This window comes from Geospiza fortis, unplaced genomic scaffold, assembly GCF_000277835.1.
Source record: "Geospiza fortis unplaced genomic scaffold, GeoFor_1.0 scaffold26, whole genome shotgun sequence".
In the NCBI taxonomy this organism is placed as follows: Eukaryota; Metazoa; Chordata; class Aves; order Passeriformes; family Thraupidae; genus Geospiza; species Geospiza fortis.
Genome location: NW_005054425.1, coordinates 842145 through 856693, shown reverse-complemented (window position 1 = coordinate 856693; position 14549 = coordinate 842145). Strand labels below are relative to the sequence as shown.

Below are 14549 nucleotides of genomic sequence, written 5' to 3'. Positions count from 1 at the left end.
CCAGGCTGCCCCCCCCCCTGCCCTCCCAGCCTCCCGTCCCTCCCCGGCTGCCCCACGGCACTGCCCTGCCCTGCCCTGCCCATGCCGAGGCAGATCAAAGCCTGGTGCCCCCGCCTGAAGGGCAGGATCAGCTCCCGCCCCATGGCAGGGCCTGTGGGGCGCTCGGCTGAGGGGAGCAGCAACAGGGCCTCCATTGCCTGGCGCCCGCAGGTACCCCCGGGCCTCAGCTCTGCCAGCGCCCGCTGAGCACCACAGGAGAGCAATTAGTGATGCTAATTAGGTTGCCCGGTTCAAAAGCAGCCCCTCCAGCGAGGCCTGATGCTGCCTGCAGCCCCCAGCCCCGGGCAGAGTTCCCGCAGCAGTCCCCGAAGCAGCAGTTGCCTGGATAAGGGTCTGGGCTGCATCTGTGCCCCACAGCCCCCCTGGCACCCAGCTGGCACTCGGGGCTGTGCGGGTGTGTGCAAGCCTTGCACGGGCTGCGGGCACTGCCTCGCACGGGTGGGCACACGCACACACAGGACTGGGTGCTGGCACAGCCGCACGGACCCTGACCGAGGGGACAGGCGACACAGCCCGGGCGGGTGTGCATGGCCCGGGGACAGCCCCGGGGACAGCCCCGGGCACGCACTGCCTGTGTGTGCACTGCCTGTGTGTGCACTCACACACAGCCCCGGGCACACACACACAGCCCGGGCAGGTGTGCTCACACCTGTGCACGGCCACGGGCACACGGCTGAGCACAAGTATTCACACACATACACTGTACACGAGCATTTGCATACCATGTGCATGTTTACATACACACACACACACACATGCACTCATAATGCCTGATGCACTTTTACACACACACACACACACACACACAGAAACACACTCATACCCTGTGTGCTTTGACACACACACCCCCCCTGTGCACGTTAACACACACACACACACACACACACATACACTCCCATACCCTGTGCACACACCTTGCACAAGCATCCACACCTTCACACATTTGCATGTCCCATGCACACCTGGTTGCACAAGTGCATGGCCACGCCAGCACGTCCATTTCCCCCCGTGTGCAGCCACGCACAGACACTTCCCATGTGCACGCACACAGACACACCCCCATGCACACACACAGACACTCCCCGTGCACACACACAGACATTCTCTGTGCACACACACAGACACTCCCCATGCACACACACACACACTCCCCATGCACACACACAGACACTCCCCGTGCACACACAGATACTCCCCGTGTGCGTGCACACACACACACACACGCGCACACACACACACACACACACTCCCCATGCAATGCACCGGCCCTTGCACACTGATGCTCACCCCTGCATGCTCGCAGTGCACAGACAGCCCCGGCAGGTCTGGCTCTGCCCCTGCCCACCTGTGGCACCCCTGGGCTGCCGGGCCTGCGGGTGCTGGGCCCTCCCCACTGCACCAGTCCCTGGCTGATGGCTCCGTGCTGCCGAGCAGCACCGAGATCATCGAGATCATCCTGTCCCAGATAGCAGCGGGGCCCTGCTGGATCCCCCCGGGCAGTGCTGGCCTGAGCACCCGAGGGAGAAGAGGCAGCTCAGCCAGGTGCCCCCTCTGGGTGCTGCCCACCTTGTGTGGCAGGTTTGGGTGCAGAGCAGGTGCCTTGGGGTGTGTTGTTGTGAGGTGCAGCCCTGGGGTCCCCCACCTCCTGTTTTCTGGGGACCTTGCAGGGTGTCAGTGGCCTGGACCCCACTCCTTTGTCCCTTGGAGCAGGGCAGAGCCAGGACCCCTGCCCCAGACTGAGTGGGCAGGAAACAACACTCCGAGGTTACCCCCAGCAGCCTCTGGTTTCCAAATCCTGGCTCTCCTTCTACCCACCCTGGTGCACATGGGTAGTGATGGGGACAAACACCTGGAGTGGTGGGGACAGACCCAGACACACATCCAGGTCTCCTCAGCTGCTGGAAGCTTTGGGGAACCTTTGAGGCCCTCAAGATCAAATAACCCTCAGTTGGGTAGAGGTGTAGGTGCGTTGGTAGGACAGTGGGGACAGACGGAGACGAGAGATCTCTGCAGCCAGGGCTTGGAACTTGGGATTTATTGCAAAGGGCCTGGGTGCAGGGCCCTGCTGGGAGCTGCCAGCCACAGCTGGAGCAGGCCTGAGAGAGAGGGGGAAAGAGAGGATGAGAGGGTAAGAGAGCAAGGGAGTAAAAGGGTAAGAGCGTAAGAGAGTGAGGTTCCCATTACAATACCATAAATCTTCTTCTGTGCTGAATATTCTGATTCTCACTAACCAATCTAGTACAAGATACAAATCCTATACATTTACATACAGCCTATAAGAATCATTACATTACCACACTGTGTTACATTTTAAACCCTAAAAACTCCTCTTTGGGCCCTTCTGCCAAGCTGTAGGGTCTGCTCTGACCCTTGGACCTGTCTGCAAGCAGAGGGTGATGTTCCATCAAAAGGGGATCACCTTCAGCTGGCCACACCATTGTTTTCCAGTTGTTCAGTGACTGAGGGATCTCAAAGCTTGCTTTCATTTCAATCTTGCTTATAGTTTCCATATTCTCAAAATCTTTAGCCAGACAATCATATTTATAAGGCTTTCCTGTTTCATCTTCCCCAACACAGGGGTTAAATGCAGCAGCTCCTGGTTCATCCCAAGAAGGATGTGGGGGTTATGGGGGACCTCCAGCCTCCTGCTCCAGCCCCCCAGTGCCAGGTTTCAGGGCTAGGTGATGCTGATGATGGTGTTTGGGCTGTGACAGCCCCTTGGTGGGGTGGGAAGGTGACTGTGGCCAAGGGTGACAAAGCTGCAGCAGGGACCTTGTCTAGGTGGGAGTCACATAATCACATTTTGTTGTGTGAAGGACTGCCTCTGCCTCATGGGGGGCCCCCCTAGGCCCCCACACCACGTTCTCCCAGAGCAGTGGTGCAGGAGGAAGGTGTCCAGGGGTGGAGCCACACTCTGGGTAATTCGGTGCTTGATTCACCTGCGAGGTGGCTGGAGACACACAGCAGTGTCACTTTGGGGCAGCAACAGCCCCAGGTCTCTCTGGCTGCCTTTTTTGAGGTGAGAGCACTCCTTCCCAAGTTCTGCAGGAAAGGCAGAGGAGCAGCTGGGCTCAGGGGAGATGCTCTGGCTGCGAGGCTTCTTGAAGGTGAGGAGGAAAGAAGAGATGCAAGGAAGGAGGTGCACTCAAGCCACAGCTCAGCTGCCCCCAGAAACTCCTTCCTGGGTTATCTGTGATCGTGCTGTCTCTGCTTCCCCTGCTGGAGAGCCTCGTGTTCTCCTTATCCCCACTGGCACTGTGCATTCCCTGGCATTCTTCCTTGCTTTGCTCTTCTCTTGCAAGCTGCTTTCTGATGGGGTTGTGGAGGCCCTTTGGGGCTGGAGCTGGGGTTCTGGGGGTACTTTGTATGAGGTTTGCCTGCAGGAGTCAAAGCCACATTTACAGGACGATGGCTGTCCCCATCCTTGGCAGGTGCTCAGACCCAGCTGGGCTGGGGAGGGGGTGCAGAGCCTGTTGGGCTGTTTGTGACCTGAACCCCTTCCCTGGCTCCATGGAGGAGCAGAGCTGGCCAGGGGAGCCCTGTGGGGTTGGGAGGTGTGGCACCCAGGACATGGTACCTGTGACATGTGAGTTGACCCACTGACCTGCGCACTGAACCTGCCACTGCTGTGTAGAGCCAGCTCTTCCCTGCTTCCATCCATCCTCAAAACGTGCCCTGCCAAAGCTCCCTGGGGAAGAGCAGTTTTCACAGAATTTCTAGGTTGGAAGAGACCTTTAAGATCATCGAGTCCAACCCATCTTCTAACACCTCAACTAGATCATGGAACCAAGTGCCAGATCCAGTCTTTTTTTAAACACATCGAGGGATGGTGACTCCACCAGCTCCCTGGGAAGATGATTCCAGTATTTGATCACTCTTTCTGTGAAAAACTTCCTCCTTAATTCTAGTCTGTATCTCCCTTGGCACAGTTTGAGACTGTGTCCTCTTGTTCTGTCTGTTGTTGCTGTTTTGCTGCTGTTCCCAGACTTGGAAGCTACCCTGGGGCTGGGAGCAAGTCCTGAGATCCCACACCAGCACTGGGTCCCTGTGGGTGCCCCATGCCTGGGGTCCCTGCCTGAGAAAAGGAGGAGATGGGAGGGCTGGGTTTGTCCCAACTGATCTCATTCTCTCCTGGGGATGCAAACTCCTTCCCCTCATGTCAAGGGACCTTGGCAGGTGAACTCCTCCCAGGAGTGTCCCCATTGTCCCCAGGAGGCTCAGAGCTGGCACCATCATTGATGCAGGGCTGGGTGATGCTCCCAGTGGCTTTGGAGATGTCAAGGACCAGGAAACCCAGAGGCCAGCTGGGCTTCCCACGGCTTGTGAGGGATCCAGGTGACCTCTCACAGCCATTGGGTCTGTGCCCCCCTAGTAGAAGATGAGGTGTCCTGGTGCAGCCCTGCTGCAGGTGCTGTCCTGGGGACCCTGAGCAGGACTGGGGGCAGCAGGGATGTGTGACCAGTGGGTGATGTGTTCCAGGGAGCCCCTGGCCCACCATGACCTTCAAGCAAGCGTCCATGATGGCCCCGGAGGCCACGGCCAGCACGCTGCCCATGAGCACCATGGAGAACTCCACGGAGGCTGCGGGGCCGGGCGAGAGCAAGGAGGACATGTTCACCAAGCTGAGGGACAAGTTCATGAATGAGCTCAACAAGATCCCCTGTGAGTAGCTCCTTTCCCAGGTGTTACCCTCCTGATGGCCTCCCCACCGCACTGGTCCCAGTAGAAGCTGTGGAAGAAGGTTTTGGGTGGCTGGGAGGGAGCTGCAGGGCTGACCAGGACATGACCTTTGCCCACAGTGCCACCCTGGGCCCTCATCGCCATCGCTGTCGTGGCCGGACTCCTCATCCTCACCTGCTGCTTCTGCATCTGCAAGAAGTGCTGCTGCAAGAAGAAGAAGAACAAGAAGGAGAAGGGCAAAGGCATGAAGAATGCCATGAACATGAAGGATATGAAGTCAGGCAACCAGGTGATGTCCTCCTGGGCTGCTTGGCCAACAGCCCCTCTGGCTGAGTTATGGACTGTGTCAGGGCATTCATAGACCAGGCAGCAGATTGGGATGGAGCCACCAGGACCCCGGGATGGGACTGTGGAGCCAGGGCCTGGGACAGCAGCACTGTCCTCTTCCAGTGTCTGGTGGCCTAGATGGAGCAGGCTCAAGCTGGCCTGGGCCTGCCAATGCTTCACCTGAGCCAGGAAATGTTGATTTAATCCTACATCCCTCTGGATCAGACTCATTTCTCAGAGCCTTTAGCTGAGAGGGGAGGCCCACCAGGCCAGAACACCGGGCAGTTTGGGATCCCCAAAATGTCTGTGGTGAAATGGCAGGTGCTGGTAACTCATCCTGGTGGCCAGCCCAAGGCAGGCTTTGGTACCCACAGGCTTGGGGCCACCCCAGCCATTTCAATGGCCTTGACCCATGGCCATTTGGGTGGGGGTGGGAGAATTTGAGTATCTGTTCCTGCTCTTCAGAGCCATGTGGGCACCGTGGGCATGCGGACAGGGCTGGAGCAGGAGAGAGGGCAGGTGTGAGGTGGGATTCCCCCGGTGGCACAAGCCCTGATCCCCCACACTGCCAGGTCCTACAGTGTCTGTGTAACTCAGTGTCTCTGTAACTCAGTGTCTGTGTCTCTCTTTGCCCACGGTGCCCTCGCTGTCCTGCCGTGGCTGCCTCTGCTTGGGGACACCCTCCACGTAAGTGTCACCATGAGCCTCCTTCATCATCTGCCTCTGGATGGGCTGGGGGACTGGGGACGCATCAAAGAGAGGGCAAGGAGCTGGGACTCCCACCCCATGGACTGTGCTTGGAGAGGCAGGAAGAGGGGTGGATTTCCTGGGGACGATCTATTTCTGAGCCTACAAAGCCTGGAAATGGCCCTGACAAGCCCTTAGCTCTGGCTGTAGTGCTCCTCCAAGCATGGGCTGGGGGCACAGGACCTGCAAGCAGCAAATCTCCCTCCACTGCAGTGAATCCCTTGTCCTGGCACCCCTGGCAGTTCCCCTGTCATTTTGAGCACCTGGGCCTCCCTGGGAGCTGCGTGGCTGTGCCACCCCCAGTGCCACCCCCAGTGCCACCCCAAACTGCTCTGTCTGTGCTTCCTGTCCCCAGCACGCAGGTGGGAAGATCCTGGCTGTTGGGACACCAGGAGGGTTGGGGTGCTGAGGTGCCCAGGGCTGTGGGGCTGGGGCTGCTGGGCTGTGTCTGTCCTGCTGAGCTGGACCTGGCTGCCATTGCAGGACCAACAGGACGACGATGATGCAGAGACGGGTCTGACAGAGGGGGAAGGTGAGGAAGAGGAGAAGGAGCCAGAGAACCTGGGCAAGCTGCAGTTCTCACTGGACTATGATTTCCAGGCAAACCAGGTGATGGAGGGGCTGGGGCTCAGCTGAGGAGTGGGGTTTGCCTGGGGGGGAGTTGAGAGGAGGACAGGTCTGTGCTGGACCTGGGAGGCACAGGAGGGAAGGAGGAGCTGGGTGCTGTGTCAGAGGAAGTCCTGCCCCATGCTGGACTGGAGATGAGCCCTTGGCAGCTGCAGGGCATGGCTGGGCTGTCTCACTGAGGACTCCTCTGCCCTTCCAGCTCACAGTGGGGATCCTCCAAGCTGCTGAACTGCCAGCTTTGGACATGGGTGGCACCTCAGACCCCTATGTCAAGGTGTTCCTGCTCCCTGACAAGAAGAAAAAGTACGAGACCAAAGTGCAGAAGAAGACCCTCAACCCTGCCTTCAACGAGACCTTCACCTTCAAGGTGAGCCCTGCATCCATAACAAGGATGTCTCCCCCTCCAGTCTTTCCCCTGGCTGTAGCAGTCCTATGTGCTGACTCTCCCTTCCAGGAGCACAAGAGGTCCTGGCTCAGGGTCCCCCTTGCAGCCTGGTTGCTGTCCCTTTGTGTGCAGGTGCCCTACCAGGAGCTGGGTGGGAAGACGCTGGTGATGGCCATCTACGACTTCGATCGCTTCTCCAAGCACGACATCATCGGGGAGGTGAAGGTGCCCATGAACACAGTGGACCTGGGCCAGCCCATCGAGGAGTGGCGGGACCTGCAGAGTGGAGAGAAGGAGGAGGTGAGAGCAGCTGACAGCTGAACCCCTGGCTGGGGCCTGGGATGGGGGCTGGCCATGGGGTGAACTCTGCTTTCAGGGTCCCGATCACTGTGGGGTCCCACCAGGGTACCGTGAACATCCTGGCAGTCATTACTGGGATCTGACCTGTTGTTCCTCTGTGTGAAAATGTTTCTATAACAAAAAAATCAAGACTATAAAATATCTTGAGTGCTGTGCTGGGCCTAGCTTGTCCTGGACCCGGTGATCAAACCCTTGTGTTGGTGCATAGCGTGCCAGCTTGTGCCTGGACTGAGCAGGGTTTGGGGGGACCTGCATGTGTGATTGTGTCCAACCACTGGAGTCCCAGGCACTGGTGAGGCTTTGATCTCCCCTCCTTGCTCTGCTTGGCAGCCAGAGAAGCTGGGAGACATCTGCATCTCCCTGCGGTACGTGCCCACGGCTGGGAAGCTCACTGTCTGCATCCTGGAGGCCAAGAACCTGAAGAAGATGGATGTTGGGGGCCTCTCAGGTGGGTGTTGCTCAGGGGCAGCCTCCCCCTGCCCTGCTGGGGGCTCTCAGCATCCTCTGTGGGAAAGGACTCTGGGGCCTCCTGTCTGGCAGAGCTTGGGAAAGCCCCCAGGGCCTCCTCATGCCTTGGACGCAGCCCCAGGTCTGGCTGAGGGGTGAGGGGAGATGGGCATGGGATGCATCCCTGACTCTTGGGAAGGACCCTTCGAATTTGGCCCCCCAGGATGCTGCAGGACCTGGGTGGTGAAAATGTCCTCTGCCATTTGCTCCTGGTCCTCCTCCTCCTTGACTTCATGGCTGGGGACCTTGGTTGCCATCATGTTTTGTGCTTAAAGTGCCTTCCCAGCCCCATTCTGGGGCTCAGGTCTGTGCCCAGGGGTCCTCAGCTCACTCCAGACGTGCTTTAACCACGACAAGAGCAGTACCTGCATGGCTGGAAGGATTCAGCTTTATTCTGGGCTTTCCTGCTCCAGAAACAGGGGTCAGGCCAGAGCCCACCCAATGTCACTCACCAGACAGGCGAGTTGTCACTCTGCTGTCCCCTGCCTTCCTACAACGGGCCCACAGCACAGAATCCCAGAATCATTACTGTTGGAAAAGACCTCCAGGACCATCAAGTTTAACTTGTGCCTGGTCCCCACCTTGTCACCCAGACCACAGCACTGAGTGCCATGTCCAGGCATTGCTTGGGCAGCTCCAAGGATGGGGACTCCACCACCACTCTGGGCAGTTCCAGTGCCTGAACATCCTTTCCATAAACAAATTCTTCCTGATGTCCAACCTGAACTTCTCCTGTCTCTACTTGAGGCTGTTTCCTCTTTTCCTGTCCCTTGTTCCATGGGAGCAGAGCCCAACCTCCCCTGGCTGCCCCCTCCTGTCAGGGAGTTGTGGAGAATGAGAAGGTCCCCCCAAGCCTCCTTTTCTCCAGGCTGAGCTCCCCAGCTCCTTCAGCCTCTCCTCACTCTCCTGACTCTCCAGACCCTTCCCCAGTTCTGCTGAATGCAGAAGAGCTCCATCCCTTGGCCAGCTGCTCCCACAAACCTTCTCCAGCCCAATCATTTTGTCTTTGGCATCCATCCACAAACCTCAGACTGTCTTTACTCAGGGCAGTCTTTCCCTCACCCTGGGTTGAGATGTCTCCTGGGACCAGGAGGTACCTCAGTGGTACTCCCAGGGCACCTCAGCCCTGGCTAATGCCCCATCCTGACCCCCAGATCCCTACGTGAAGATCCACCTGCTGCAGAATGGCAAGAGGTTGAAGAAGAAGAAGACCACAGTCAAGAAGAAGACCCTGAACCCCTACTTCAATGAGTCCTTCAGCTTTGAGATCCCCTTTGAGCAGATACAGGTTTGTTTGATGACTCCCCTGGGATGGAAGACATCCTAAAGCTGCCTGAGCCCTCATCCCAGCCTTCCCAACAGCCTGAGATGCTCCTGCTGAGCTCCTGGTCTGGTCACCCAGGAGATTCTTCCAGCCTCATCTGGGGCCTGGGCTGATGCTGAGGGCAGCTGGTGTGGGGGCAGAAGGGGGAGGCTGGGCAGCGCCCATGGGAGATGAACCCCAACACAGATCACAGCTGAAATTGGGCTTTCCTCTGCTCCTGATCCTACAGTGCTCACCCTAAGCATAACAGGGTTGTCCTGGGGCCATTTTGGACTCTTGGCCACTGCCTTCTGTCCCTCCATGTCCTGTGCAAGTCCCTGCACGTGCCCCTTGCCCCTGCCCAGTAGCCCACAGCTCTTGCCCAGCCCCACAGCACATGTTGGTGACCTTTCCCAGGTGAATCAGCTCAGGATGAGCTGGGTCCCCACTGGGCTCTGCACTCCTCAGAGAAGGACATGAGGGAAGCAGGGAGGGGGCCCTGCCCTGAAATGGGCCAAATGTAGCTAGAGTAAAATCTGATACAAGAAAACTGAGATTTTCTCAGCTATAACATCCAGCAGCAGTTTGGATCCTAAAAGGGGAAGTTCACTATCTTAAAGAGATGGTTTAAGAATGTTTTCTTCACATGTGTTAGAGATTTTCATTGCTTCTTCTTGGGGCTCATGCTTGGGGGCACCCTGGGGCTATGGAGCTGTCACGGCCACCGCACCTTCCCACCCCTCTAAACAAGGTTTCCTCCTTTAGAAAGTGCAAGTGGTCATCACAGTGCTGGACTACGACAAGCTGGGGAAGAACGAGGCCATCGGCAAGATCTTCACGGGCTTGAACTCGACGGGCACGGAGCTGCGGCACTGGTCCGACATGCTGGCCAACCCGCGGCGGCCCATCGCGCAGTGGCACTCGCTCAAGCCGGAGGAGGAGGTGGACGCAGCTCTCGGCAAGAACAAATAGTCTGCGGACAGCTCACCCAGAGCTACTGATACCTCAGTTCTGCAACCTTCCTTTTGGTTTTTGTTCTGTTCCAAGCTGAAATGCCCTTCGATGCCTCTGGAAGGGTATCCAGGCAGTCCCAATAGCTTCCAGGGGAAGAGGTTAAAGACATGGATGGTTCTTTTTGTTCTTCAGCATCGCTCCCTTCTGCTGCATGTCCCATCGCCTCTGCTCGCCATCCCTTCCCAGTGCAAAGCCAACAGCACACCTGGGACCTTCCCCAGCAGCTGTGTCACCAGCCTGCAGCATTGCTGCCACCATCCTGCCCTTGGGATCACGTGGGGAACCATGGAACGTTGCATGAAGGTGATGCTGGAGCCTGATGGTGCGAGATGACCAGACCCACTGTGCTTGACTGGGGCATGACCAGCAGTGAGACAGAAAAATGGTGCAGAAGACCCTCTGAAGAGACCCAGGTGCCTCCCCCTGGCCCTCCCCAAGGCAGGCTGAGTGCCCCTGGCCAGCTCCAGGTTTGGGTTCTCTGAGGAGAGGCTTGCAAGGGCCATGGATCCTGCTGTGGTGGTGGGGACCTCAGTGTTGCAGCAGGAGCTGTGGAGGCCAGTCTGGGCACAGGGCGCCTCAGGAGGGCTGCTCCAAGGAGACACAGGGTGACATGTGGATGCACCAGCAGCACTGTGTGGATCACCACCACCAGCAGCACCACAACCTCTGTTTTGTCCCCAGAGGGGCAGCGCTGCGTGATTTGCATCTGTCCCCCACCATGCTTGGTGAATCCCATAGATTAAAATTCTTCCATGAGGCGGATTTACAATGAGAGGTCTCCAGATGTGATGGGGGCAGCTCCCCAGAGCAGCACCAGGTGTCTCCCCAGGACTGTCCATCGCATGTCCCATCATTGCTGTGGGCACCCCAGCCTCAGGGCAGCCAGGGGGCCATGGGGAGCTCCAGCCCCACCTCCTGCTGTGGGTGGAGATGGCAAGAGCAAGCCTGGGGCCTACAAGGGACCAAAGCCCCTGACCCCCATGAGCTGCTACTCCCCACCAGGCCATTGGCTGTTAAACCCACCCCCTCCTGCTCCCCTTGGGGGTATAAGCCATATCCATGACCCTGACAGTGGCTAAGAGCTTCTCTAGGCTACTTCTCCTACTGTTCCAGAAAAGCCCCTGAGCCAGAAAGCCAACACATTTCTCTGCAACTGGGAGAGGGTCCAGCAGCCCTGCCCAGTGCAGTCCAGCCTGTACTGGAGCACTGATGTTAGCTTGTGTCCCTGTCCCAGCCCCAGCTCCACAGCAGCCTCACACTCTGCTCCCTTTGGCTTCCCTGGGCTCCGTGCTGGGGGTTCTGGCACTGCAGCAGTGAAGGCTTGAGCCCCAGGGATGTGCTGGCACTGGGGACACTGCTCTGGGGGTTCAACATCTGGGCTGGCACTGGGTCCAGGGACACAGTGCCAAACTGAGCTCATGCCAGTGCTGTTGGATGCTTTAGCAGCTCCCACAGCTCTGACTTCCCAAAGGGCATCCTGGCCCTCTCCAGAGGTGGGGAGATGATGGGACACTTGGTGGCAGTAACCAGGTTTAAAACTTGGCTCAAGGGGTTCAAATGGACACGGGGACCAGCCCCCATCCCTGGAGGGTTGTGCAGCTCTGGGACAGGTCCCCAGGGCAGGACACCTCCATCTGTGGGAGGTTTGGGGCTCGGGTGGCCGAGCTGCAGTGTGGGAAGGGGATGTTGGACAGGGACCTCTAATGACCACCTCCACCACCACTGCGGCTGCACTTGGCCATGCCCTGGTGAAGGGGGCACTGGGACCATGCTGGGTCTGCAGGGCTCATCCATCCAGTGCTCTCTCAGGGCCATCTCCAGCTTTAATTAGTCCCTTTTCCTAATGGATGTGCCAGTGTCAACAGATGGGGTCCTGCCCTGCCCCATAGCCAAAGGGAGAAGAAATCTTGGGATGCTTTTAATAATGGGGAGCTGGAGGGGGGCTGATTCCCCATGGTCAGGAGCACTGGTAGGACTCAGTCTCACTTTGTGGTCCATCCAGACATTAGGGGAGAGGGAGTGTGGGGTGTGTGGGGGCATTTGCCTTACATGGAATGGGTTAAAAGAGGAGGAATTAGAAAAAGCACTGAAATCCTTGTTTGCAGCCAGCGAGTGTGCATGGCCCTGCAGCCTTCCCAGGGAAGCAGGTGGAGGTGTGTACACCTGCACACCTGTACACCTGCACATCTGCCCATCACACCTGCACATCTGCACACTTGCACACCTGCACATCACACCTGCACACCCCAGATGCACTCCCTCCTGTGCTCCTCTCCACCCCTCTGCCCCCAGACCCACCGCATCGGCCGGGGTCCGGGGATCCAGGCCAGGAGTGGCGATCCCACCTGGCTGCTTTCCATTCAGACTCTTTAAGTCTTTGGGAGAGGGGGAAGACTGTGACTTTAATACATGATTTAATTTTTTTTTAAATAAAAAAGGGAAAACCAACCAACATCCTGAAGCCATCTGCGCTGCCTCTGACCCGCCCCTTAGCTGTGTGTAGGTAAATTATATGGAGACATAGCTGTATATACCACGAGCAGTGCATGTGATGCAGCCACGTAGCAGCAGCAGCAGCATGGCCCCAGCCCGGCGGCGCTGCCACCGCCCCGCCACCGCCGTCCCCATCTCCGGCTCCGCCACGGAGGAGGCGGCGGCGACCAAAACCCATCGCTCGAGAGCTCTCCACCGCCCTGATTATTTTCCCCTCAATAAAAATGAAAATCCCCGATTAAATCATATAAAAGAAGAAAATAATGCCAAGAAGCAAAGCATGCCAAGCCCGACCCGCCAGCGGAGAGTGAGCTATCACCGCCGCGGCCGTGGCGTCCATGTGTGTCGTGTTCCTGTGTCTTGTCGCGTTTGTCCCATGGCCGGGTAGCAGCAACATCGTGGCTTCGGTGTCCTGTGTCGCGTTGGTGCATTTCACCGTCAGAGCAACTTTAGAAGCCATATTAGAGCACGGTGCAGCGGGCCCCACGGGGACAGGCCCGCGCTGAGCCGTGACCCCTTCCCCCCGTGTGTCCCCCCGGGTCCGTGGGGCTCGGGCTGCCGGAGCCGCCGCGGCCGCGCCTCGCTGCCCTTGGGTGCCGCTGGCACGCCGCGCCAGGGGACGGGACAACGCTGGGCACAGATGCTGGGCTCGACCTGCTGGTGGTGAAAAGGATTTTCGGAGCAATTTGGGTTATTTCTGCCACGCCCAGCCGGTGGTTTCTCTTTTGGGGATGAGGGCTGGCACTTCCCTCTCCTGGCGGCACCGCGGAGCAAACCCAGCTGTGCCACGGAGGTGCTCCCGGGGGTACAAAAGGAAGTGAATCCACGAGTCTTGGCAACAGGCTCGGGTTCCTTTTCCTTTTTTCTCCCTGTCTGGGAGGGAGGAGCCGGCTCCTTTGGGAGTCGCAGGCTCGGCCACCCTTGGGGCAGCGGCGCCGGCCCCGCTCGGGCCGTGCCAGCCCCGCAGCGCTCGGCTCCGGCGGAAGCTGCTTTTAATGCCCCTTCCCCTCGTGTGGACTCTGTCGTTCCGTCTCTGATCGTTTGATGGTTATTTTGTAATGATTTACGTCTCCTTATTAAAGAAACGAGCTGAAAGGAGCTGGTTCCCTTCTGGTCTTGCTGCTGGGGCTCACGGGGCATGAGGGGGCAGTGATCCCAGGGACGATGGAGGGATGGAGGTGTGGGTGGAACCCCACAAGGGCCCAGGTCCCCCAGAACACGGAATCATGAAATAAATACGTTGGAAAGGCCCTCTAAGATCGTGGAGTTCAAGTGCTAACCCAGCACTGCCACGTTTACCACTGAACCACATCCCAGGTGTCACATTCACAACCATTTGAACACTGCCACTGTCACGATGGTGACTTCGCCGCTGCCCTGGGCAGATGTGCCAGGCCCTGGCAACCCTTTCAGGGATGAACTTCTCCTCAGTATCCAACCTAAACCTCCCCTGGCACAACCTGAGGCCATTTCATCTTGTCCTGTCCCTGTTCCCAGGGAACAGAGCTTGACATCACCCAGCTGTCCCCTCCTGGCAGGAGCTGTGCCGAGCCACAAGGGCCCCCCTGAGCCTCCTTCTCTCCAGGCTGAGCCCCCCCAGCTCCCTCTGACTTGTGCTCTGGGCAACCTCAAACTCCAGCTGAGCGAGGCTGGACCAGACCTGGGGCACAGATGGGAAATACCCAAGGTCTCCACAGAGTTCTTCGCCCCCAGCACAGAATCTGGCCCAGAGTCACATCCTGCTGCACCAGCCCTAAGGGAAGAACTCAACCTGCACCAACCACCTCCAAACACACGGAGGTTCCAGCAGCCTCACCCGAGACAGAGGTTCCCAGTTGTGACACCACCTCCTGCCTGTGCCACACTTTGTGCTGACCAAACTTGAGAGCAAAACCAGGGCTTGCCACCAGAGTGGGAAATGGGCCTGAACCCCAGTGTGATGTCGTGGACAAGATGGGACCCTCTCCTGTTTTACCTTCCACTGGTGGGTGCTTTTCAGGGATGTGCATCCCAGTTCCTTTATTTCAGCTTCCCCTGAAAAGGCAC

The 14549-nt window shown here is 58.1% G+C and overlaps 1 protein-coding gene across 1 annotated transcript; it reads left to right on the top strand.

Moving 5' to 3' along the window:
* The first annotated feature begins 4544 nt into the window (after positions 1-4544).
* On the top strand, positions 4545-12892 carry SYT2 (synaptotagmin 2). Its single transcript, XM_005426793.2, has 8 exons — positions 4545-4722; positions 4860-5029; positions 6307-6423; positions 6641-6808; positions 6959-7126; positions 7517-7634; positions 8848-8981; positions 9762-12892. The coding sequence occupies exons 1-8, from the start codon at positions 4557-4559 to the stop codon at positions 9966-9968; spliced, it is 1248 nt and encodes a 415-aa protein (XP_005426850.1). The 5' UTR covers positions 4545-4556; the 3' UTR covers positions 9969-12892.
* The last annotated feature ends 1657 nt before the right edge of the window (positions 12893-14549 follow it).

Coding starts and splice junctions, on each gene's coding strand:
- SYT2 (XM_005426793.2), top strand. CDS start 4,557: ATGACCTTCAAGCAAGCGTCCATGATGGCCCCGGAGGCCACGGCCAGC. Junction 4,723..4,859: donor TGAGCTCAACAAGATCCCCT/GTGAGTAGCTCC, acceptor CTTTGCCCACAG/TGCCACCCTGGGCCCTCATC. Junction 6,809..6,958: donor ACGAGACCTTCACCTTCAAG/GTGAGCCCTGCA, acceptor CTTTGTGTGCAG/GTGCCCTACCAGGAGCTGGG.